The sequence below is a fragment of the Mya arenaria genome, chromosome 7 (assembly GCF_026914265.1).
Source record: "Mya arenaria isolate MELC-2E11 chromosome 7, ASM2691426v1".
Taxonomy (NCBI): domain Eukaryota; kingdom Metazoa; phylum Mollusca; class Bivalvia; order Myida; family Myidae; genus Mya; species Mya arenaria.
Genome location: NC_069128.1, coordinates 25,446,263 through 25,473,447, shown reverse-complemented (window position 1 = coordinate 25,473,447; position 27,185 = coordinate 25,446,263). Strand labels below are relative to the sequence as shown.

General features: G+C 36.4%; 1 protein-coding gene across 9 annotated transcripts; it reads right to left on the bottom strand.

Annotated features, from left to right (window-relative positions):
- Nucleotides 1-97: 97 nt before the first annotated feature.
- Nucleotides 98-27,177, bottom strand: LOC128241539 (uncharacterized). 9 transcript variants are annotated; one of them, XM_052958523.1, is made up of 8 exons: nt 26,886-27,177; nt 21,278-21,401; nt 16,248-16,300; nt 15,709-15,853; nt 14,548-14,600; nt 11,159-11,192; nt 10,914-10,988; nt 98-214 (listed from the first exon to the last, which is right to left on the bottom strand). In XM_052958523.1, the coding sequence occupies exons 1-8, from the start codon at nt 26,930-26,932 to the stop codon at nt 140-142; spliced, it is 606 nt and encodes a 201-aa protein (XP_052814483.1). In that variant the 5' UTR covers nt 26,933-27,177; the 3' UTR covers nt 98-139. The 9 variants fall into 9 exon arrangements, 8 of the variants coding, with proteins under 8 accessions (XP_052814483.1, XP_052814480.1, XP_052814479.1 ...); XR_008262384.1 differs by lacking the exons at nt 98-214; nt 10,914-10,988; nt 11,159-11,192; ... (3 more) ...; nt 21,278-21,401; nt 26,886-27,177 and adding exons at nt 3,600-4,991; nt 5,555-5,852; nt 7,872-7,997; nt 8,415-8,585; nt 8,755-10,725; XM_052958520.1 differs by lacking the exons at nt 98-214; nt 10,914-10,988; nt 16,248-16,300; nt 21,278-21,401; nt 26,886-27,177 and adding exons at nt 3,600-4,991; nt 5,555-5,852 and having other exon boundaries at nt 15,709-15,761.
- Nucleotides 27,178-27,185: the final 8 nt, after the last annotated feature.

Below are 27,185 nucleotides of genomic sequence, written 5' to 3'. Positions count from 1 at the left end.
AGACAACCTGTATAAATACCTACTTTTGGAAATCATTTGAACACTATTGAGACTATTCCATGAGAGCTTTTAAAAGTTGTTCTGCAGTCAAAGTCATCGGCATTATTGTAGATGTTGTCAAAGTCTGCATTAGCAATACTCAAACTCTTTGGCTTACATGTATATTGTTTTGTATATTTGATCCTTTCCTTAACACCAGCGCCTCTGGACGCCTCTGAAATATCAGATTTTCGAAAATGAAGCATTTGACTATATGGAGCCTATGCTTGAATTCAAATCATTACTTAAGTTTTAACTTAACTTTAAAAATTGTAAAAGTAGAGACAATGATGAAATGATCTAAAATAAAGCCTGTTGTGGAAAGGGTTCATTTGTACAAAATGCCATTAATTTGTGAAATTCATTGTAGCAATTTGAAACAATTCATTGTAGCAATTTGAAACAATTGAGTTACATTAGTTAAACAAGAGTTTGTGAAACACAAATGCCCCCCTAAAAGCAGATATTTCTTTTCTAATGTATGTCAAAGATGGCCAAGATTAAACTTATAAAAAGTAGGTCAAATGTCAAGGTCACAGTTCAAAAAAGTTGGTATGTTTGCATATATCAATATATACCTATAAAACATGAAAAGCCTTGCCATCAAATCACAGTACTGAATGACCTTCACCTTTGACCTACTGACCTCAAAAGAACTAGAGGCCATCTACTCATCATCAAGTACCTCCCTAGCAAATATTAGGACTGTAAGGATGGATGAGTTATTGATCGGAAATCATTTGGTCAGAATTACAGTAATGAATGACCTTGATGACATTGACCTTTGACGTACTGACCTCAAAATAAATAGGAGTCATCTACCCATCATCCCGAACCTCCCTACCAAATATGAGGACTGTAGGTTTAAGGGCTATGTCATAATTCGAAAATTATATTCCCTGGCCTAAACTGTCTATTCTAATTTGTCAGCCTAGTTCTATGATATCGATAGTAAATATCCAAAACAGTGTTTCTGTAACCTGACAATGTTGAATGGAAGGTATCTGCATAATGTTAGCCTCCAATTACGACTAATTACTACCAGACAAGCTAAAACAATAGCTTCCGGCAGTTGCAGGACATCTACCTCACCCCAGTGGTATCAATAAAAAACTCACTAGATAATATAAGACAGATACACTATCTAGAGTCAACGAGAGTTAGATTTTGTAAAAGAAACTGATATAACCTAGAATCGCACAAAACGACTTTGTAAACAACCAATTTTCTCTTGAAATGTTTGAACTTGACCAAATTTGTTTATTTACAAAGTTGTTACAAAATATAATAAGGGTATTCTACTCATTACCACGAACCTCCCTAGCAAATATGATGACTGGAGATGAAAGAATGGACGAGTTATTGATCGGAAACCATTTGGTCAGAATTACAGTATTAAATGACCTTAATGACCTTGACCTTTGACTTATTGACCCAATAAAAATAGGGGTCAGACCGACCGACAGACCGACCGACATGTGCAAAGCAATATACCCCACTTTTTTCAGAAGGGGGCATAATAAAGTTTTTATACCCCCACAATAGAAATTTGGGGGGGGGGTATATAGGAGTCACCCTTTCGGTCGGTCGGTCGGTCTGGCGGTCGGTCTACAAAAGTTTGTCCGGAGCATAACTTTAATACTACTGTAGCTATGTTGATGAAACTTCATATGTAGATAGACCTTGATGAGGGGGTAGTGCAGTGCACAAGAACCATCACTATGCTTGCTCTTTTAAAGGAGTTATTCCCCTTTGTTGTTTTTGGTCTTTTGATTTTGTCCGGAGCATAACTCTTATACTTAAGCTGCTAGTTTGATGAAATTTCGTCTGAAGATAGACCTTGATGAGAGGAAGTGCAGTACTTGAGAACCATAACTCTAATTTGCTTAATTACGGAGTTATTGTCCTTTCTATATTTGTTATGTTTATTGTTAAACCTTGCCCTTATCTACTTAAGGATGCTGTGGGGGGTATTAATCAAATTTAGTGATATTTCTAGTTCATTTAAGAATAAAATCTTAAGTTGTAACTCACAAGTCACAACTCATAACTCACAACTCATAACTCACTTGTGTATAAAGTACCAAGTAAATGTAGTATTGGAAGTTTAAGAGTGTGATTTAAATGCTGTGTGTTGAAGATCGGGTCATATTTACAACCGCTAGAGTGTTCATAAGCATTTTTTAAATTTTTTAAATGACCTAGTGATCTAGATTTTACGGTGGCACTGAGGTGACATGTGCAATATATTTTAAAAGATTAACCTCGGGAAAACGAAATGGACTTAATGACATCCCGAGGGGGGGTTGACGATATACCGGCAATATACCGGAATATCCCCCGCACAGTCCCCACCCACTCATTATTCCGTTCATTCCGTATGCAAGTTGCATACGGAATGAATGGGAGAATGAGTGGGTGGGGACTGTGCGGGGGATATACCAAAAAACATAACTCTGGAAAACGAACTTTCTTTTCTCGAATTAAAAATAACCTCGGGAAAACGATCCCGATTTTCTTTTTTAACTCGGAGGAAAACGAAAGTGTTTTTTTTATCTCGTTCCCACGACATAAACAGCCAATCAAATTCAAACGAGACTTTTGCTATACATACAATTGCTTTGACCCTTATTTGTCATCTGGTAATCTCGTCTACTTCAACGTCGTCCAGTTCGCTTCCAATTTAAAAGAACTGTTGGCCGAGTATCAAGCAGCTTGAATCCTGATCAGAATCCGAATTACACGGCGTCTGATATCGATCCAAACTGTTTACATACTTATTTTACATTATTGTGGCCGCGGTTAGCATGAAAGGAGTTGAACTCTTTCGTGATATAGGATAAGGACCACGAGACTTTCGCTTTAGACATACTGTTGTTTTAACCTTAACCCTTTACTCCATATGTACTATTTCTATTCATTTGCAAACAGGGTATACCCAGATCACGCCGCTCCTACAGAGGCTGCCTAATCAGGTTATATCCTGTTTGCAAATATGCAATATCCTAGAAATAATTCATCACAATTGGCTATAACAAGTACGTACCATTATAGAGATATATTAAATTATATAGTCATGGTGGGCGGAGTCTTTCTTGAATATTCAAGGAGTAAAGACTGACCCAATTCATTCACAGACTGAACAAATGCGATTCCCGGCGCACTCGCAGTGATCTGCATGCGTTTTTATGGAGGCAACTATGATTGAACTCTTTATTATATGAATATTCAAGCAAGTCTCCACCTACCATGAGTATATAATTGAATATATCTTTATAGTAGCACATAAACTAATGAATATTATTGTCATAGCCGAATCTGAAGATTTAATTTCTATGATATTCCATATTTGCAATCAAGATGTATCCTGACCAGAAAGCAGGCGTAGACAGGAGTATAATGCATATATGGAGTAAAGGGTTAATGTAACTACAGTGCACCTACCATATAAGAAGCCGCATAAGCAGTTTCTGAGACACGTTACAGCTTTATTTATGCCTTAAAACAACTATATAAGCAAGTCAAATGGTAGAACTTTCAAAGACCTTTTCTTGTTTAGAACAATTTTCTGATTTTTAATCGCCATTTTTCGAAACTGATATGCAGTACCCTTAAAGTAGTTTTATCAATAACGTACGCCCATGCAATATTCATTAGTACAATGGGTATTTATGTTTAATCAATTCTCGAAATTAAATTGTTCAACTCAGTATACATTCGTAGTGCTGACTCAGCGTCCAATGGCATCTGTAGATCTGGCTTCAAAAGATGTGCTAATTCTTTGAATTCCTCACAGTGTCTTTTTGGACGCGAATACATGTCTTTGCAAACATTTACGTCATTCAAGTTCGCTGCATTACCGAAGTCGTGAGTTTCAAACAGACCTGGTATAAAGAACAGTGTGTCAGGTTTTCCACCAATAACCGAAGAATTGGTTTGTTCCCTTATCTCATGAACGTTCCATTGCTGTGCAATCCGGTCTAACTCGGTTTGTATGAGATCCATAAAGCAAAATTTTAAGTTCTCACATTGTATTGCGTCCAGCTCATTAAACGTCCCTGTATCGCGTAAGTCTTTGAAAAAGTTAATCCACCAATGTATTCCATTTTGTCGTAATGTACCCCACCACCTCTCAATGCGCTGGTTCGATGTGCTTTTTCCAACTACAACGCTTCGAGCCCCAGCAAACGGATCAGTAGCATCGTGCCGGAAGTATTGCTGCAAAAGTAAAGCAATGCAGTTTTCCGTGCCACCATCAGAACGTAGTATTCGAGGGACTTTTTTATGCTCATTCAATGTATCTAAAAAGTATCTTGCAATTAAGCGTGGGTCATTATTTGAGTCCGAAACCTCTAACCATATTATTTTCCTACTAAACCCATCCACCGCACCATGAATACAAAATCCATATGGCTTTAATTTGTCGTAACCGTCTATATGCCATACAAAATTGGGTCCTTTGGCAAAGTATACTCGCCGGCGGAGACGATGTGCTTTTCGCAGCTCTACACCAACTGGATCCAGCGCTCTCATTATTTCCATGACGTCGTCCCTTTTGACGTACATGTTGTAATCCAGCATTAACCGACGCCACATTGTACGGTAACCTATGCATTGTCCACTTGTTTGTATTTCTCTGTTTATAACATCAGACAAAATCTCCAAAGGTGTATATATTATATTACGTCGTTTCAAATTTAAGCGTTTAAGTATCCTCTTTACTGTCCTCAATGACGTTATAATGCCATGTCGTGTCAGTAAAAATGCAACAATTTCATAGATCTTAAAGCCTTTCTGAAAGTACTCTACTGTGAGCAGAGTTTTGTCTGTTATAGATGTTGGTGGTAGGTACCTTGGCACAGTAGCTTGGGCAATACCGAGCAGTATTATGAAACAGACACAGAACACTATCCAAGTTGTCATCTTCATATTTTTCAGTCGAGTAGTTGTGTCTGAAAAACATGTTTATATATATGATATTATTCTCTACATTGTACAACATAGGTAACACTATTGAGTCCAAAGTACTCCATATGTCTTCAAAAAGGAAGTACTCATTAATGGTATATTTCTTACCTAGCTAAACATTTTTAAAACTGGCTCTGTGCTTGCTTGGTAAAGTTACCTACCTATACATGTTTAATGCTGGTTCTGTGTTTGCCCGGTAAAAATGCAGTCTATTTCTTACCTAGCTATACATGTTTAATACTGGCTCTGTGAACGTCTTAAAAGTGATATAAGTTGTCAGATCAGAGTTTGTGTTGAGAAAGATAGAACATGTATAACCACTAAAAACATGAAAACATTAACAACATAGTCAACAGATTACTGAACTCATTCTCACACACACACACACACACACACACACACACACACACACACACACACACAAAATCCTCCGTCACAACCCACAATTAAATATATGCGATATTAAGTATTTGAGCAAGAATAATTAAAATCATTTTAATTCACAGTGTATGTGCCAGAGAAAACGTTTAAAATAGGGGTTACATACCTGAAATCAACGTAGTTCCCTTCAGCTTCTGGAGCACGTGTATAATGCATAGCCTAAGTCAAAAGTCAAAAGTCATAAGTCATAAGTCGAAAGTCGAAAGTCAAAAGTCAAAAGTCAAAAGTACCCGTAAGTCGAAACTCAAAAGTGGCCCTCCAAGGCTTCCATACGATCAGAAGATGGCGGAAATTTAAAAGTATATCATTCCATGAGGTGAAATTCCTGTGTTTTCTGCACCTTTCTTCCAATTAAACACCGTATTCTTCATAAAAAACATTGTTTTCTATATGTATTCGAATCTCTGTAAAGTAAAGCAAATGCATTAATTGTGGTACTGCTTATTTGGGTGTAAGAGTGCATCTTTAAGCTCCTCTTTCTAAAATAAATGTGATGCAAGAATATTTTCGAATGAAAAATTATCAATGTTGTTAAATGAAACATCGCCAAAAGGTACTCGCTCATGTTTGGCAAGTGTTAGATGCACTTTTTTATGTATGACGAAATAATTTATGGCGAATTATTATTAAGTGGTCAATCTATGATACTAAAGGCTGGAAACCTTCAGCAAATGTTAATATTGGCTCAAATACCGTTATTGAAGACCACAATTTTTAAATTAGCGGTAACAGCTCTGTTGAAGCATGATTGGTTGATTGACAATATTACGCGATGTTATCAATGTATATTTACACCTCAACTTCCCTTCCTTAAATGAACTGCTTTTAGGCAATCGCGTTTATCAATTGATGAACGCAACATATTCGGATATGCTCGGATCGCAATAGGCTCTTTCGGTCAAATATGCACGTATGCGCACAACTGCCTAGGGGTGGCAACGTTGCTAACGTATACAAAACAGTATGGCGGCCCGCGATTTTTTGAATAAGATCAGTTTTCAATCAAAGTATCAGCTAACGCCAACTTCTTCCGGGAAGGAGAATTTACCACCATATGATGGGGTAATGTACAGGACTGACTTCGATATGCTGCCTGAGATAAAGTTTGACGGGCTGTATCGTTTCATGATAGGAAGAAAGAAGGAGACGGCACCCCTAACATCATTTAAGGCTCATGACAGAGCAGTTATCCATTTCTATGCCGGCGATGTTCAAGACATCAAACTTTCAGTGGTAATAATAATAATTAAGAAAATAAATATTTTCTTAGCTATATTATTCTTTCAAAGTAGAAATATATTATTTATAATTAATGATGAAAAATGCCAGGTGTATAAAACTGTGAGATAGTCAATACTTCAACTTATTTCAAGCCCCACGTTGGGTTACTCTTTCCACCCTGTACTTCAATTGTTTAGTATGTACAAAACAATCATAGTGCCTTGTCAATAATTAAATATTATTATCCAGTCATTTAACTTTTGCTTATGTTTCTTTCCAGATAGATCATGAGTTCCTGTATGTTAGGGCCAAGGTGTTGGCATCCATGAAGAAAATCAAATACACAGTCTATGCTTGCTTCAGAAACCAGGACCCAGTTCATGCTTTATGCCAGTGTCCAGGAGGGTATGTGTCATTCTTTTGTATAATCTACATGTACATGTATATAAATGTGCATGTATTCAGATATGATGTGTTATTAAATAAAAGGTAGCTACGTTTTGATATTTTATTAGAAAAATGTCTGTGCATATCATACATATTGTTTGTAACTTAACCGGTTAATTTTCGCCATTTTATTTGCAAAGATGTGAATTTCACTATCTAATTATATAGAAGCATTATACTTGTAACAGTCATTATGAAAAAACGTATATTATAACTGCATATTTTAGGTTAGCGCAATCATGCAGCCACATTGGTTGGCTACTGTTCGCCATTAAGGATTACGGGCAAACAGCCAGTCTTCATAGAGACAACATGGCATGCACTTCAAAATTGGCGGCATGGAATGTTCCAAGGAAATTGACCCTTGATCCGAAGCCCATCAGCCAACTGGATTTGAGCAAGCCGAGGTTACCTTCTCATAAACCTGTCACCACTAGAAGCTGTGTGGAGTTTCATCCCCAAACCTCTAGTGAAAGGCAACTGGATCTGGACTTTTACAGCCAGAAGATGGAGGAACTTAAAGCAGTATACCCCCAAACTGGTAGGATTTTAACTTGAAATGCAGTGTACATTGTAAATGGCTCTGATTATCTGTAAATTTCAGACCAAGAAAAGGAAACAACATGATTGGAAACTTAAAATTTATTGGTAAATACGCACTGATGTAGATATATTTCCTTAATTTAAATTAATCTCTGAAATATCATTTCTTACAAAGGCACTAATTTTGAATTTTTACAATAGGTATGGCACACCTGGCAATAATTCCAGATAGTGCGCCACCAGCAGTAGGAGACGCCCCACTTCATCATCTTCAGCTCTTTCCTCAATCGTTCATTCTCCTCCCTCAGCTGTTGGTTTTCCTCTATAAGGGTGTCACACTGCATGCATGTGGAATATATATACTAAATTCAAGGAAATGTACATACATGTAACTTGAAATGCTATGTTTAATTATTATTTACATGCAACTTTAAACCGAATATTCTATAATGTTGTTGTATGTTGTAATGAAATTAATCATGCATTACACATTTTAGTGTAAGTTCTGATATTTGAGTTAAAGCTATTTTTACTTAATTATATAAAGTCTTGCAACAATAACACGGTCATGCTGCATTACAGCTTTCATAGTAGTGTGGATAACCATTCAGATGAACGATGGTAATGGATTCAAAATATGGCCAGAAATGCTTGTTTCTTACACATCGTAATGAAATCAAACACTTTGCAGTCATAAAATAAGCCTTTCAGAAAGTATAATTAATTCATGAAACAATAGCAACGATATTAAGCACCTTTATCTTCTGTGAAAGTGATGAAATATCATCATGGTACTCCATGGGACCTGTCTGGACAACTTCATCAACATCATTCTTGCCATCTCCACAGTATGTGTGCATCGCAGTTGACATATGCAGCATGCTGTTTTCCCTTTTCTTGTGGGCCTTTGCAGAAGCTTCAAATGTCTGTATGATAATTCAAACATGAGTTATTTCAAAACCTAATCAATGTTTCCTGTCTGTTTTTTAACCATTAATACCCATATTAAAATGACCAATATTGGCAATATCATGTAAATAAACATTACATTTTCAAAGATCCAAAATTATTATTTTATAACCATCCAGCAATAACCTTAGATAAATCTCTTCTGAATGCCCTATCCTGGCGCTTCTCTTCGACGGCGGTCTCCTTGTAGATAAATACACTAGGAGCGTAGTCTGCATCCCCAGCATCATAACTATGCCACCCGGAAACAAAGTGTGCTGAACAGACGAACGAGTTTTCATTTGGCACCCAGTCTCTTCTGTTCATGGCTTTAATCCAGCTCCTTCGCTTGTGCGAACCTTTAGGAAACTTGAAGAATCGAACGCCTTTCTCTGTCGCCACAGAATTTGCGCGATGTGTGCATCCGAAAACCGAGCAACTTTTCACCATTTTATCTTTTTTGTTAATGACGCTCGCCACCCCTGATACGTTTTGCGCATTCGCTAGGTTCAGCACCGCAGTTAAGTTGAAAAGGACTATTCATCGAATAACAATATACATGATTTTTTTGATCTTGTAATTGTTTGTATTGTGTCAGCAAGTGCCGCCAAATATAAATGAACATTTTAGAAAGTGTTAAATAATGATATGTTAAATGTACCGTTGCCATAAGTGTTTCAATTTTACATTTATAAGAGCTTTCAAGTAGCTGATCTTTTTCCGCGTTATCGTGACGTCATTTGATAAAACGTTTCCGGTTACGTTTCGGGTCGTTCTTTTACAGAATGGGTAAGAAAGGGTTACTAAAAGGTTTTCTTCAATGAAATAAAGTGTTTTCAACAATTCTTGAATGAAATAATGCACTTTTGGTGTAAATATATGTAATGAATTGCGGGATTGATGTCATTATCGGGGATATGATTATGAACGCTGGTCAAAGTACGCATGGAGTACTGGGACTCCACAAACTTTGACCAGCCCAATTACGTTCATACCCCTTAAATGGTAAAGATGTCAAAATACCGACTAGATATGTAAAAATCTTCGTGGTCAAATTGATTAAGTGTTGTATGTCTGCTTATTTTTATTTTTTACGGCGCAGGTTCGCACCCCACTTTATTTTTTATACTATAACTTTATTTTTCTGCTATTTCGATATCTTATAGTAAAATAATGATAAAATAAGTGTTTTCAAAAGCAAATCCGGGAAACATATATATAACACCCAAAATTTCTTAGTTAAAAAATGCATATTTTGTTATATTTGCGCTAAATTTAGATAATACTTTCAGTTTTGCTGCATTTTGTAATTGCTATAAAAGTACTTTTGTTATCATCCTTGGGGTTAAAAAGGTCAAAGAAGGTTAAGAGAAGTCAATTTGTTATACAAACAAAAGAATACTTGAACAGAATGGGGCTCTAACTATTGAAAAATTGTTTCAAGTTTCATTTTACGCTTATAATAAAACGAAAATGGCATGTTTTATTGTGCATGACGAACATTAAAAAATTAGATTTGTCTTCGCAAAATTATTGTAAAACGCTGTCCAATTTCTGCGACATAAAGTGCAAGGGTTTCAACGACTCGTATAGGAGAAAAGTTTATAAGCATTTTCGCCATGATCCCATAAAGGCAAAGTCATCGTCGTTGGAAGTTTTTGAACGATTATATTATGTACCCATTAAAAAATATGCACTTTCTTGGTATTGCAACAGAGTCGGATATTTTGATGCCATGACAGTTTCTACTCGGTTCATTCCTTATACCTCAAAGGGTCCGTGCCACAGGAAGGCACATATGTATTGGCCTCCAACACGAGAAGTAAAATTAAGCATGTACGGTATCTCATTTGCATATTCAAAAAGAGTAGATAATTGTTTACCACTCAAATAGATGGATAATTAGAGTAGCATGTTTATAACAGGATTCACTATAAATAACAAGGATTACATTAAAGATCGATCGTGACGGATCCGTGGTCTAGTGGTAACACACTTGGCTATCAATCCAGGGGTCGCAGGATCGATCCCCCGTCGCATCACTAAAAATACTAATCGTCTTCCTGGAGGGGCGTTAAATGGGGGTCCCGTGTAACAGTGCTATACACTGGTGCACGTTCAAAACCAGTGTAGCTTTAATCAGGCTTACATTCTGTCTGTGCATTATGCTCCATAAAATACTAAAATGACTAACAATCTTAACGGAGCACTCGCCGAATGGACAAGGCCCGAGTGTGAGTATAAATAAGCTTACACTAACAAAGAGCGATCCTATTGACGCGTGTCGTCATTATGATGGGTCTTACTTTTGCACAACACCCAATTGTGCTATATCGCGGGAAAACATCGAATGCAGGAGCAGCAGACGCAGCGCAGGCAATCTGCGGAAATAGTTGTTTAATACTACCGACTCATGTCTTATAATTGAGAGATACATTGTCTAGTATGTTCTCTTCCTTCATCAAAGGTACAAACAGTGCCGTTAAATTGTTAATCATAAAACATATTAAGCCATTTACACCTTTATAAGAATAATAAAACAGGGTCTTACCGAGGATATTTCGTTCTCTGAAGACAGCTTTTTTCTTTTAAAAGCAAAGGATTAATTTTAAATATTAAACCAAAACACATATTTTGTAAAATACTGCATCAATTTTGATTTCAATCTGTTTTGTTCATGTAAAGGATAGGTATCTTATAAACAATAGTGTGACTGTTGTATGCCCGGTATCTCAATTTAATTTCAATATCGTTTGAAAGGCTTTTATGTGTTGAGATAGAACACTGTAAACATTGTACCGAAACATTAAAAACAAACTTTTTTGTCTCTGAAATATTGCAAGAAAAATGTAATATCACGAACTAAAATACAAAGTGCGATAGCTTCTAGTATACATCTGGGTCCTTAAAAGCTGCGCTCTAACAGATTGAACGTTTTGACAACTTTTTTATTTTTTGTCTTGGAACTAGCCATTTTTTGGCGAAAATCCATGGAAACCAGTTAAGTAAGACCGCTGACAAAAATTAGTTCGCAGATTTTTATTTTTTAAAGTTCAAAATTAATGTTTTATGCATTTTTCTTAAACCATTAGGCCATAAAACATTCATTTTCGAACGGAAAAATGAAAATCTACGATCCTATTTTTTGTCAGCAATCTTATATCATTGGTTTGCAGATATATACAAAGCAAATTGCTCTTTCCAAGACAAAACAAATAAAAAAGTTGTAAAAATGGTTAATCTGTGAGAGTGCAGCTTTAATTTATGTTATGGTATGTTTATTTTGCATATTAGTTATCGGTAAGGGTTTTCCTTTATCGATAGAAAATTCAAATGGAGCATATAGGAATCAAAATTCAGACTATTAGCAATGTTTTCTTTTTAAATTGAAAGCTAATTTTTACATCGGAAGCCCTAAACAAGAACATAAAGTAATATGAAAAACGTACAATAATTTATTGCCAAAAATATCCATTGTAACGCCGCATAGCAGCATCGCCGCATAAACGTGTTTTTTTCGTTTATGCGGTGATTTTCAACGCATAAACAGGACGACCACGTTTATGCGGCAACGCTCAACGCATAAAGCAGAAATTGCTTATATGGGGCACGACTGTGCCTTTTGGCCTCATAAAGAGGATCAACAATTATAAAGCTAAACACTAGAGTTCTAATATTTCAACAACAAGAGGCACATCAGTGCCTGTGCTCCACTGGCCAAAAGGTTCAAGCAAAGACCACCTAACGAACATTTTCGTCAAGTTTCATAGAAATACAATCATCAATTTTTGAGGAGAAGTTATTTAAAAAAAATTTTTACTTTAATAGCTCTGGCTGCCATGTTGTGCAGTGGACCGAAATGATTTGGGCAATTTGAGTAAAGGAGCACCAAACAAACATTTCTGTCAAGTTTTATCGAAAAAAGGTCATCGGTTTCGACGACAAGTCGTATAAAGTTTTTTTTATTTTTTAGCTCTGGCAGCCATGGTGTGCAGTGGACTGGAACCATTTAACAAATTTTGGTTAATGACCACCCAAGGAACATTTCTGTCAAGTTTCATCAAAATCTGATCATCGGTTTCTGAGGAGAAGTGGTGTAAAGGTTTTTCCTATTTTTAGCTCTGGCTGCCATGTTGTGCAGCAGACCAGAACTGTTTGGGCTATTTTGGTTAAGGACTACCCAAGTAACATTTCTGTCAAGTTTCATTGCAATACGATCATCGGTTTCTGAGGAGAAGTCGTTTAAAGGTTTTTCTATTTTTACCTCTGGGGGGCATCTTGTGCAGTGGACCGAAACCATTGAAGCAAATTTGATAAAGGACCATCCAAGGAACATTTCTATTAAGTTTCATCAAAATCTGATCATCGGTTTCTGAGAAGATGTTCTTTAAAGGTTTTTCTATTTTTTTTGCCCTGGCAGCCATGTTGTGCAGCGGACCGGAACCATTTGAGCAATTTTGGTTAAGGACCACCCAAGGAACAATTCTGTCAAGTTTCATCAAAATCTGCCTATCCGTTTCAGAGGAGATGTCGTTTAAAGATTTTGCTATTTTTAGCTGTGGCGGCCATATTGTGCAATGGACCAAAACCATTTGAGCAATTTTAATAAAGGTCCACCCAAGGAACATTACTGTCAAGTTTCATCAAAATCTGCCGAACCGTTTCAGAGGAGATGTCGTTTAAAGATTTTGCTATTTTTAGCTCTGGCGGCCATATTGTGCAATGGACCGGAACCATTTGAGCAATTTTGTTAAAGGACCACCAAAGGAACATTCCTGTGAAGTTTTGTCAAAATCCGCTTATCAGTTTCAGAGGAGATGTCGTTTAAAGTAAAAGTTTACGCACGCACGCACGCACGCACGCACGCACTCACGACGGACAATCTGTGACGACATAAGCTCCATGGCCTTCGGCCAGTGGAGCTAAAAACGATGGTGATGACGTTGATGATGATGATGATGATGATGATGATGATGAAGATGTCGATGATGTCCGTCTGTCCATCTGTCCCGAAGTCTTGTGACATTCATTCATTGGCGTGTAAATGATGATGGTGGTGGTTGTGATTGTGGAGATTATGGTGGTGGGTGTGAAGATGTCGATTATAATGATGATAAAGATTAGGGCAAAGCATCGGATACTACTGCCATTTTGAAAAAAAAAAACGGGGATGATGATGATGATGATGATGATGATGATGATGAACAAGAACCACTGGTAATTGTGCGATAAATTTCACAATCGCACATATACCAGTGGTTCTTGACATTGAAATATTTCTTAGCTCATCTGAACACATAGACAACATGTGGAGCTGTGAGGATTGTTGGATTTCTGTTGTTTGTCCGTCGTTAACAATTGACTTTTCTATAAACGTTTGAAACGACGTTGAAAGTGCGCATTGCCAAGGGTACATGCCCGTCAGTCTGACAAAAAGGCGAGAATATATGTTACGTCTTACGACAATTCAATTTTCTGATTGTCCCAAATGACGGTGTTGTGCGTTGTCGTAACATATATTCCCGCCATTAGTCGGGCCAAACGTCATTTCAAACGTTTTTGCAGATAGATCAATTGGTTTGGTTCACATTTAAACCGATGTTACTAAATCTTTGTCAGAATTTTCGTCTCAAAAAGACTAGTTCAAAGCTTGGTTTTAAAAGTGGATACAAAAAACTAAGTCCGATCTTGATGAAAGTTTATCAACCACTTTTTTACTAGTATGTGTTTTAATTGTATTTTTTATGCGGCGAAACTTTGACATTTTGCCAAATCCTGTTTATGCGTTACCGCATAAACGTGGTCGATTTCGTTTATGCCGCGATGCTGTTATGCGGCGTTACAATGCATAAGTTTAAAATAAACCGCATAGAATAAATTGAATACTTGTGTTATAGAGATCAAATATTTATTCGAAAAAAGGAAATATAACAAACTTACAATTCCGATGGTTCCGCTGAATCTCTTTCTGTCTCTTTACCATCTATATCCCCCTAAAATGAAATCACTCTCAAAACATTCCTTATATTAACCAATTAGACATTAATATCAATTACTAAAAAGAAGTAGCAGAAAGTGTGGATTATTATATGTAAAGCTTAACGCATGTGCAACATCTAAATAGGTGATAGTCGGCACTTCTTTCAAATTTCTTTGTGATAAAGGTATGGGTTATTGGTCTTCAGTGTCGCGTTGGTTGGAGCTATGTTGATAACGTTAAGGTTATCTATTGCGGGGTGTCATTTCTTGCAGGTACAATGCACATGTATTGAATAGTCATATGATCTTGTTTATTTCAGAGAAAAACTTGTTATTTAAGCTTTGTTATATTTTCATCAAAACAATCAAAGCCAGAGACTATTCAAATAAACGGTTCCGGCAAAACGTTTTTGCCTATCGTTGTATGTCAGCCCGGTGCGACTATTAATTGACTATGTCCGATTATCTCCGATAATCGGCCAACCACCCACTGATGACTCACTGATTCGTACGATACCGTCAGAATTGACGCCGTGATGACTCAGTGCCTGCGGTAATTCTTGCGAATAAAGGGAATACATGTCATGTTGTACAAGAAAACTGACATGGGACATTTACAGCATGTTCGCAATGTCTTATTGAAAAGCGATGCGAAATGTGCGCCATTGACATATACAAAAGGAGGTGATAATTTTAACCACTTAATGAGATACAATAGGATGCAGCAGGCGTTTATTAGGTGTTGAGTTTGTCGGGTGACGACGCATAGGGAGGATAATATTAACTATAAATCGTGTCTATGCCATTCTCGTTCACCAGAGTGATGATGCTATGCGTAGACACGTTAGATTTATCACGATCTAACCTCTGATGAATGAGAATGGTTTATGCGCAATGTCTCGTGACGTCATCGGCTGCATGAAAAGCAGAGGCAGCACAGACATTCTCCGAATATAGTTGTTTTATGTGAATGTTCCGAAACTTGACTAATTATTGACAATTATATCGTCAAATATATGTTGTTTTCCTCCTTATACATGTACGAAATTTTGTAAGATAATTTATCACAAAATAAGATTAAGCCACTAAAACATTCACCAGAACAATAAAACAGGGTCTTACCGAGGATTGTTTACACCAAAGGTTATTTAGCCATCTTGTCAACTTCGACGGTTTACTAGCGTCCTTTGTGTCCTTTGCTTTTTCAAGTTGGATGACACGATTCTTAAGCCTTTCTATTTCTCTTTTCGCTGAAGCCAGCTCGTTTCTTTTAAAACCGAAAGATTACTATTAAAAATCAAACCAATACATACAGTGTGTACAATACCGCCTTAATATTGATTTTCATATGTTGTTCATGTGAAAGATAGTTTACTTCCATCAGTCCAGTTGTAATTAAGAAGTACTTAATTATCTAATAAAGGGCTGATGAAATGAAAAGCTATTTTGTATATCGGATGTCTTAGATAAAATATGAAAAGAATGTGACTCGTTAAACGCTCAACAACGTACTTTGCAAGAATATCAGAAATATACAAAACATCCACTAAACTGCATAGACTACGTTGTATACTAGTATTATAAAGAAAAGCAAAGTACCAACTACAGAAAGAAATATCGATACACAACTAAAAAAAAAGGTAAATATGAACATAACTTACGATTCCGTTGATTCCCCTAAATATATGTTGTTCTCTTCATCATCTATAGTCCCCTAAAACAAAAATGATACCTGCAAGTTATTCCTTAAATTAAACAATCAAACACAATTATCATTTATGAAATTAAAATAAAAGAGCGTTTCGATTACCATCGGTAAAGTTAAACACTTCGGATGCGAGAGGATTAGCTATATATAGGTGATCCTTCATTGATTTCCTTGCGGTAATGCTACGTTTACACTATGTTCCCGGTGCCCACGGCAGCCCCGTTTCAGACAACCGTGGAGAAAACGGGATAAACGTGAGACAGCGCGGGGAAACGGGATATGCAAACGTGACAGACCGTTATTGCCGGGCATGCCGGGCCAGAATTTTAAACTGTCAAAATATTTGCCACGGCAGCCACGGCAGCTGCGGTGTGGATGAGAAACGTAGTAGGTCGTAGTAAAACGGGGTAAACGCAATGACACGTGACAGTACGTGACAGTACGTAATAGGCCGTTACACAACTTATAAATCGTCCGTAGGGGGGCGGGAATCATATGTAATCCCCGGCATCTGAAGTTCCTTTCTAGTTTTGTCACGTCGTGCTTCGTTTTGGCACGGTTTTCACGGCAAGCTAGGGTGGACGATAGCCGTTTCGTTACGTTTCATTTGCGGTGAAAACACAACATCTTCTTCATCTTGGGAATTCATGTTTACTTGTAGAAAATCTGACACGGTGATTGCTGTTGCCTGGGGGATTTTCTTTATACCATGGACACAAACGTAATCCAAAGCTCTGCGGTGTTCGCGTTCGATGCATAGGAGGCCTTGACAAAACGTGGAAAACGCATCAGACCTGGATGAAGACGTGGACAACGTGAGAGATCCTATCAGAACGTATCGGACCGGGACGCAACGTACATGCATCCTTGGTAGACCGCGCCCGGATCTTAGTGCGCCTTGGACGAACCACTTTTTCGCCCCTACGGCTTGTCACGGTTACCTTAATAAAACGTGAGGAAACTTAGCACAACCTAACACAACTCGTTTATGGAGACAAAAATGGCCAAAATCCCACGGCGCAATACGTTTCGGGCAAACGGGACTGCCGTGGCCACCGGGAACATAGTGTAAACGTAGCATAAAAATTGAATGATTGGTCATCAGGGTTTCGGTGGATAGAGCTATGTGGATCATGTTAATATGTATATCTATTGGGAGAGTGCCATTTTTCCTTTAAGGAATAATGAACATAGGTTTTCAACATGTTATAAGAGCTTTTAAACGTTTCTTTGAGATGGAACGTAATTGTATGTTACAACTGTATACTTATTGGTCATATATATATATATCTTTGAACAACGGGAGTTGTTTTTATGCATCGCTTAATATGTTTTACGCAACAGATTGGGCAATTGCTTTAGCCATCCTTGATGATCTCATGATTATTGAACGTGGCAAAGTCACCCTAATAAATGTGCTAGGTCATCTTTTGATTATTCGGTGCCCCATAATTACAGCTCTAAGGTGTCCTATAAACCCGCTACCACTAACCTCACCAATGACACACTCTCAAATTACAGTAAAACTGCGATCGCTCGAGGATACCGGGAACCGAGCAAAAACCTCGAGGGAACCGTGGTTTCGAACGACCCGTATTTCAATTTTCCAGTCTGTTATGAAATATCTTTCCGTGTATTTTAAGTTTGAAGTTGTCAAACCGACTGTTTACTAAGACACCGATTATGTGTTGCGTTTTGGAAATCGCTCATATGTACAAAGGCTGTCGAATACTAAATGTAAAATCTAAAAGAAGTATCAATAAATGAATAAATAGATAGAGGATAATGTAGCTTTTCTATGATCACAAGTGAAATTAAATACGATCTCACACTGAAATAAACACATTTTCTGTTTCTTTTATGCTTATTTTCGGAGTTTTTTTTAAGTTTTTTTTAAATTTATTTCTTAATTACCCCCTTTTTTGGAAAGGGTGTTATTTACGCTGCTACCCGTGGGGCGCCCCTCACGCAAAATTATAGCTGTCAACTTTTCTATTTCCGGTTTGTTGAGCAATAGTTCTCTGCTATTCATTCTTATAGTTTATTATTCGCTCGTTTTTCGTCCACTAGGGCAACAGCGCCACCACTTTTATAAATATGTGCATTTTTCCTTTTTAAGAAGTGCTTATTAGTTTTGTTGTGTTCTGGCATAGGTACAATACATAACAGTTATGTTTACATGCGTGAGAATGTTCTTACGGGGTGTGTAAGCACCGAAATGTACTTGCTATGCAATCAGATCTCAAAATATGCACAAGTCTGATTCGGGAGAAAAGCTCCTGGCACCACAGTTTGCACAATATTGAAACGAAATAGTAACCAGCCTACAGTAGAAGTGTTCTTACACGGTACCACATTCTCCAATTTTCGAAATATGTCCGTTAAATGAAATTATCAAATAAAATATAAATCGTACTCACGTTTGTTCATGTAAACATAGGACACAGCTCCACCACGGCAGTGTCGACAGCTCTTTTTCTTTGCACCACCGTAAAGTGGTGGAACTGGCGTTTACAGGCCGTGATGTATTTAATTTTATAAAACATTTCTTTACTTTTTAAACATTTTATTGCCAACATTTACTGGTTCAAAGTGAAGTGTTCTGTTTTGATCAAGGCAAGTAACTACAAAGGAATTTAAAAGTAATTCTGAAAGTTGATATTTTCACTCCTTTTTTTGCAGTGAAAATATCAAAATATCAAATTGATATTTTCACTGTTGTTATTTCACTGTTAAAACCCCATATTTCATTGAAAAGCATGAAATAGAAATGTTTATTTTTACAAAATTGCCTTATTGCAAAACAAAGTAACAAAAAGGAATTCTTTTCAGAGATTCCGATGTTGGATCGATATGGTAGTGTTTATGCATAGTTTTATTACTCATTTACATTTCTCACAATTAACTTCTCATGATTATCTTCTCAAATACCCTATTCAACTACTATCTGTCATGCATTTTTTCACATCTTATCAAACTGCCTTTCAACTGTCATTGCAATTTTTACAACTTGCGAAAATTTTAACACCTATCAATGTTATTTTTTTTGGAACAAGCGTTCGGAAAAGTGTGAAATTATGACCTCGAGGGAGCCATAAGGTTTTGTGCATGATTTGTGCACGACTCCTCGACATATCTAGGTTTCGATGCAGCGTAGGTATATTTTATATGAAAATAGAAGGAAAAATGTTCGGGACCAAGCTCCGACCTCGAGGGACCGCCGATTCTCGAACGACCGCTTGTTCGAACGCCCGCAGTTTTACTGTAAAGGCTTAGTTTAACGAATGCTTGGCATTATAACTCCCTGCTGTGCAGCTCCTGCTAATTGCACTGGCTGATAAATCTTTCACTACTAACTAAATAATGCATTTATGGAAAATATTAATTACTGATAACAAGATTGTAACTGTGTATTTAATATCAGAAAGTCCAAAAATATTAAATGATTGGTGAATGCTAAAATGTTCACTGTGATCGTCTCATGAGGCAGTAATACCGTGTTTTTTATGCGCTTTCTTTTAAAATAAACTCGGTATCCTTTATAAGAACCATTGTTTTCGTCATGTATTTGTCCTTTTTGGAATATTAAAACAATATTTTTAATCGTGTTAAATCTGATTTGGGAGTAAGAGTGCATCTTTAACCGATTGGAAATAGATTATAAACAAATAAAAGTGATAAGTTTTTAAATATTTACATAACATTATACTTAAATCTACCTTAAATGCATGGCCACCATTGTTATTTCCAAATTGTTAAACATTCTGGTAGATCTTATTAATGGGCTATTATACATAACATTTTTTAATTACTATGATAAAACCATCAGCATGCAGGACAGCAGGTTACTCCGACTGATAGACAGCACAAGGCAATAAAGATAAAGATCAATACATAGAAGTTGTGTACTATACACGTATTGGGGAGGGGGCGGGGGCGGTCACTTAAAGAAGGCAAGGCTTTTAACTATTTCAAAGATTTTCGTACGTCTGTACTTACAACAAGTAATAAAATATTTCGAACAAACATAAACCGAATTCCTCTTTTAACTGAAGAAAGCACAACAGTTTCTCTGACGTAAAGGGTAAGAGATTCGAGGTATTGTCCAGAAAAAGTAGTAACAGGTGCTGTCGCAAAACGTCAATAACGAAGACGTTGAGGCTAAGTTTCCGCCATAGTTTTAGTATAAAGTCATTGTATTTGACATTTCCTTATCGATTGAATTGTTTTGTTGTCGATCAACTTAAAGCCCGTGGCATTGCGGCACAAGTAGGATCGGTCGTAATGACATTTTCTATGAGAGTTAATTCTTATTATCCCTCAAACTACCCGAGCGATGAATTAACTGCAGCGATGTTTGTGTCACCATGGGTGCACGCATTTCATGACGGTTCCTTCCGTTGATTTAATGATATTAACGTCGTCATGGGTTAACAGTTCTTTGTAGCGCACTTTGTAAGTTATGTAACATGAGTCGTAACCAATCGATTAACTGATACCGGCAAAATGTCGTTGCCTTTCTGTTGACTTTCAGCCCGCTGCGACAATAAAAAGGACTTACAACGGTAATCGGCCTGCCACAAGCTGACATTTTAAATTATTGACTGCAAGCATCCTTTCGAGGAGTTGTTCATATGAAATCGTCAGAATTAAACCATGATGTTTAAGTGGCTGCATTCAACCATGCGAATTAAGGGGATACAGGTCATGTGAAACTAGGAAATTGACGAGGGTCAATTAGACCTGTATGCGGTTTATCAAAAAAGATGTGATAAAAAAGATGAGTAATAGACACATTCAAGAGGAGCAGACAGGTTTAAGACTCTCTATGCAATGTTTATTAGGGAAGCCGGTTAACAAGTGTCTAAAAATGTTTATCATAAATCAATATTAAGGTTAAATGTTGATATATGATATAAAATTTTAGACACTTGTTATTAAAGCCATTAACGTATTTACCAGAACAATAAAACAGGGTCTTACCGAGTTGTTTGAGTCCCAGACTAGGCTTTTTGATTCTTGATCGGTCTTTGCGTGCCTTGTTTTAACACAAATATGTTTTTCTGATAACTCCTCCTCAATCGTGTTCTCTAAAGCCAGCTCTTTTCTAGCAAAACCAAAGGTGTACTTTTATATGGCAAACGTATACATACATTTTGTAAATGGATGCCCGTTAACTCAATATAAGTATGATATTGTTTGAAAGAATTTTATTTGTAGAGAAAGAAAATTGTTTACACTGAAGCAAACAAATACAGATACACTTTTATGTTTATTTTTTTTATATGATACAACATTTAAATGTTGTTGAATTAATATTTACTCTTACAATGCTCGCCTATCATTTTCATTGAAAATTAAAACTATACATGATGATGAGCTTTTATTTGATAGGATTTATTGTAAATGGGACATGAAATCCTAGTTATCCTTTATGCTAGTCTATCGCCGTCCGATTTATTGTACTGAGCTTTTACAGGGTGTAGAATAACGTGACTTCAATGGGGTTCTCACATGTGTCACCACGGTTCAAATCCGATGTAAACGAGCAAGAAAGTGGCCGTTATTTCTAAATAACATTTTTGAGAGAAAAGATGGGAAAATATTTCTTAGCCTATAAAAGACTATACTATTTTCTGATTCTACAAGTGTGCAATATTTGGATTTACTTGTATATGAACAATGGAATCCTTGGCCACAATTTCGAATCGACAGGATTTTGTAGAACGATGCAACGCTGTGTGCGCCGTGCGTCTTTGTTCTGTATACATTTCTTAGTAATTAGTAATATTTAAGAACTCAAACATGTGTTAAAATGTTGATTTTACTCATTTTATTCATTAAACGAGTTGTTTGTAAAATTTACTTCAGTTCTTTTATGAATATCGATATTTCAAGAGAGGCTGTTGTTAACGTGAATTTTATATTTGCTGCTGTTAAGGTGAATTCTTCCATCCATCCATTTGTTCGATTTAAAATGTTGAATTTATGTTCTATGTTGGCCGTCATGGTGATACGTCCAAATGTTCAACTGCCCTTCTGTAAGAGACGGAGTCAGCCCTTATATGTTTCACCAAATGTTGACAAAAAGATGGATAAATCTAATTGATGCAGTGATGAGTACATTCAAATAGAAGACAAGATATAATCCACCCGTTCCATGTACATCCTCTGGTCAAGAAAGTCAACAGCGAAGAGATGATTGAACAACGTTTAAATGTACAATAAATCATTAAACTATTGAATAAAAGAAATGGTGATAACATGTTTTGCTGGTTGGATCCATTGTTTTTGTATATGACGTCATTATAAACTACTTATTTCTTTTTTCATGATATAAGAAAATCCCTTTGAGTGAAATGATTCAAAACGTCGCACTCGCAATGTAAAACTTCAACCCTTTTAAGTTATTGATGTTATGTATGCAATAGCAATTTCTTTGATATATGTTTACGTAGTACATAAGTAAAGACATGTTGTTGTTTATAGTGTAACGGTCCGCTTGTAGGCGGCGGATGTGCATTAAAGTAATATAGCGGTCCGCTGTAGGCGGCGAATTAATGTAACGGCCCGCTGTAGGCGGCGGATGTGCGTTCATAATAACGTTCATAACGGATGTAAACTTGGTTGGTAAAATGCAAATAAGCAAAGCCCGGGCTCTGTGTAAATAATGAATTCAGTGTATATAAAGACCAGTGGACCCCTTCAGGATCGAGCATGCTTTTCTCTGGTGTTTCATTGGCTCGCACGTTACAAATGGTGGCAGCGGTGAGATGATGACACTAGATTGCAATTTTGGCGACACAGGTTCGAACCTGGTCTCCGACACAATTTTTTTTTAACATTTTGGTACTTTTTTACAAATATGATATCAAAGCACTTTCTTTTAGATAATTGTCCTGAGATTCGTCACGATCGATCGAAAGAAGTGCATTTAATTATATATATTATGAATTCCACTGTTTTATGTTCATGGGCCTAAGGCCTTTATGCATTTGAATAAACTATGAAACTTTATTATCACAACTCGAGGCTTGTGATTCCACTTAAAGTCTCTGGTTGGTGATATTTTCTTCTATGGCGTTAAAGCTATCAATTTCTCTTTCTCCCCCTCTTCCCCCTCCCCAGATAAGTAGATTAAAACATTTGACCAGGCTGGACATCCTTATCGTGCTCATAGCTACAGAACTTTTTGATAAACTCTACAAAAGACAATTTTCCCACAAATTTAAAATTTTAGATATAGAAAGAAAAAATATCAATTATGTGTTTCCAGTAAGGATCGAAAAATCCGACGCTCGGGCACGCTGCGTGGCCGGTAACTCGTCAAGCCTCGTTACCTGCTTACGCGCGAGCCCTCGGGTCGGATTTTTCTATCCGTACCGGAAACACATACTCTTCTTTTGTCATCACATACCTACCTCCCTTGTTGAAGACCGTCGTCTGCGGCACAATGGAAACATTGTCATATGGTATTATTTGTAAAGTGAAAACATTTTAACCTTGTTTCCGCTATGCTCGGGTTGGGGATAAACCTTTTTACAGGAAAGCCCATGCCAGATACATATTATCATAGTATCATTTTACTCATGGTAGTCAATTTCGTTGTCAGTGCTTCTTATTATTTTCTGATATTGATAAAGAAATTTTGACCATTTTCGAAGCATGGTATTTAACTGGAGCGTGGGCAGTTTTATGATTAACCTTTAGGAATGGCGATTTTGTTATTTAATTGTTATTGCTATTTATCGTTTATTGGGTGTTGAGTTTCTTTAACTTTGGAACGTACATGAGACGGGTTTGGATGAAGTGAATTTTGCCTTCCATTTTATTAAATATTGTATCTATTACTTCATCCATTTAATTTATCCATCTTTGTAAACATTTGGTGAAACTGCAGAGGGAACCTGAATATTTGGAAGTTTCAAATCGATCAAATTGGAATTAATTCATACCATGAATAAGAGCTTTATGTTGTATAAATTCTTGTCACAAATGAAAGGGCAATACAAACCATAAAATAGAATAAACTGAGCATGTTATGATAAGTTTGTTAAGGATACCGACTTAACATAGTCAGCTTTATTGAGATGAGAAGAAGTTTACGTTAACGACAGCACATATCACTATCACGTTTACAACAGCACTTCATGAAAATTCGATATTTATGGAAAAAAAACTAAAATAACGTTTAACGAACAATTTATGAGAATAATGAGCAAAACTAACTTTTTAACGCATATCTGATAAGTTAACTATTACATATGACTAAGAAATATGTACAAAACAAAGAATCACGGCGCACACAGCGTAGCATCGTTCTACAAATCACGTCGATTCGAAATTTTGGCCAAGGATTCCATCGTTAAAATACAGGTTAATCCAAAATATTTCACACCTGTAGAAGCAGAAAATAGCATAGTCTTTTAGAGGCTAAGCAATATTTTCCCATCTTTTCTCTTAAACAAGTTATTTAGAAATAACTGTCACTTTCTTGCTTGTTTACATCAGTTTTTAACCGTGGTGACACATGTGAGAACCCCGTTGAAGTCACGTGATTCCTCACCCTGTTTTATATGAACAATATATTTTCACTTGCATTCGTTATAATAAGGTAGCAAGTAGAAATGTTGGTCAGATTGTCCATATTCGTTCTTTAGAAATTTCATCATGTAAATCATTTTCTTATTCATCAATATTTTCGCTAAAAAGACACCTACATAATTTTGGAAGATATTTAAAGTTAACCAAGTGTTTATCCGGGGACAATATATAAAACAAAGATTTTAAGGCTTATTTTCACAATTCGATGGCAAAAATAGAGATTCAATCTGATGAAAAAGTTGCACAACAATTGGAAAACCGAACAAAAAATTGTAAACACCGTCTTCAAATTGGGGAAAAAGAACTGTTATCTTTACACTTCACTACATTTCGATACACTACTGTACACTTTACTACACTGCGCAACACTAAACTACGCTACGCTACACTGCACTACGCTTAATCACGCGGCACTGCACTGCATTGCACTGTACGTCACTACACTACACTTCACCACACAGCACTACACCACATTACACTACTCTACACTACATAACAATGCACTTCGCTACACTGCAGTACTATAAACTACATCACAATGGACTACACTTCTCGACACAACATAATAATACACTACATTACACTGCATTACACTACATTGCACTGCACTACACTATATTACACTGCACACCACTACATTACACTACACCACGGTACATTTCACTACACTATACTACTCTACACTATATAAAACCGCACTACACCACTCTACTCTACTATACACTACACTACACCACACTTCACTACACTACATTGCACTACACTGTATTATGCTACACTATATTACACTTCACTACACTACTTAAACCAGCACTACACTACACTTTCTACATTACATTACACATTATTGCACTTCACTGCACTGCATTATACTAAATTACACTACACAGTTTTACACTACACTACACTACACTACACTACACTACACTACACTACACTACACTATACTACACTATACCACACTATACTATACTATACTACAATATATTTCACGGCATGTAAACCTGTTATAATATAACTTCTTGTGATATTCTTCAATCATAAATTGAACACCCAATCGTTTCTAAGAAGTTGGACTACTGGGGCGTTAATCCCACTATAATAAAAGGGAGATTAATTACAGAACAGTTTTCCGGTATTCATGCTGAGGACAATGTATAATGAAGAGCATATGTGTATTAAACAGTTGGTTTCGTTGTCAGATTTCTTTGACTGTAATATCGGCTTGTTTCAGAGGAAGATAACATCTCCAATTTGTTTTATCTCTTTCTTTATGATATTGAGCTGCATCATTTACAACAATTTTTAAAGGTACTGTGGGGCTAAAGGTTGATGAAATTTCTGTTCATTTGTTGCTGTTTGCAGGCAAAGCAGCCATTTTACCAGAGACAAGGGAGGGCTAACCAGAGTCATTATATAATTTATATTACTACTGTTGTAATTAAAGTCAATGTACATGTCCCCAAGTTTAGAAATAGGCTGAGATACATTTATATAACAAGTTGGAGGGCTCTCATGGAGACACAATTGTCATTGAATTTCTGTTCTGTTTTGTTATGTTCTATGTAAGAATGCAAAATAGGTCATTCAAAAGCACACATGCAATATGCAATTTCTTTTACTTGTCGTGCTTTCATCTTAAATATTAATAATATCAGTAAACGATGCCCTTTGAAACGACAGCAAATTCACAGTTTCACAGTTTTGGATCGACAGGCAACAAAACTTAACACAATTACCATTGGTTTGATAAATGGAATAGCTTATTTGTAAATCGGATACATGAAATGTGACATGAAAAGGGAAGTACTTATAAAACACTTAACAAAGTAATTTCGCAAGTAATTTAACGATATGCTAAAATGCAAACTGAACTGCATAATTATACAATAGTGTATTCTAGTGTTATAAAAATAAACAATATAGCAATTAAAGAAAGTAATACCGGTACAAAATTAAGAATAAAGGAATATTATAAAACGCTTACGATTCCGTTGGCTTCGGCAAATCTGTTTCGATATTTTTATCCGCCATAGTAACAAAACAATAACATCCAAATAATGCCTTAAATTTACCAAATAAACTTACACATTATTTATTTAAAAGAAATACAATTGTCCGTAAAGCTTGACGCATGTGATGTGAGAAGAATTCCGTGAGTCATTTGCGATAGCTGATAGTTGGCTCTTCCTTAATTGGTTTGCTTGCGACAATGGTATATATTATTGGTCGTAGGCGTTCCGGTGGGTGGAGCTATCTGAATAACGTTAAGTATAGTTATGTTTGA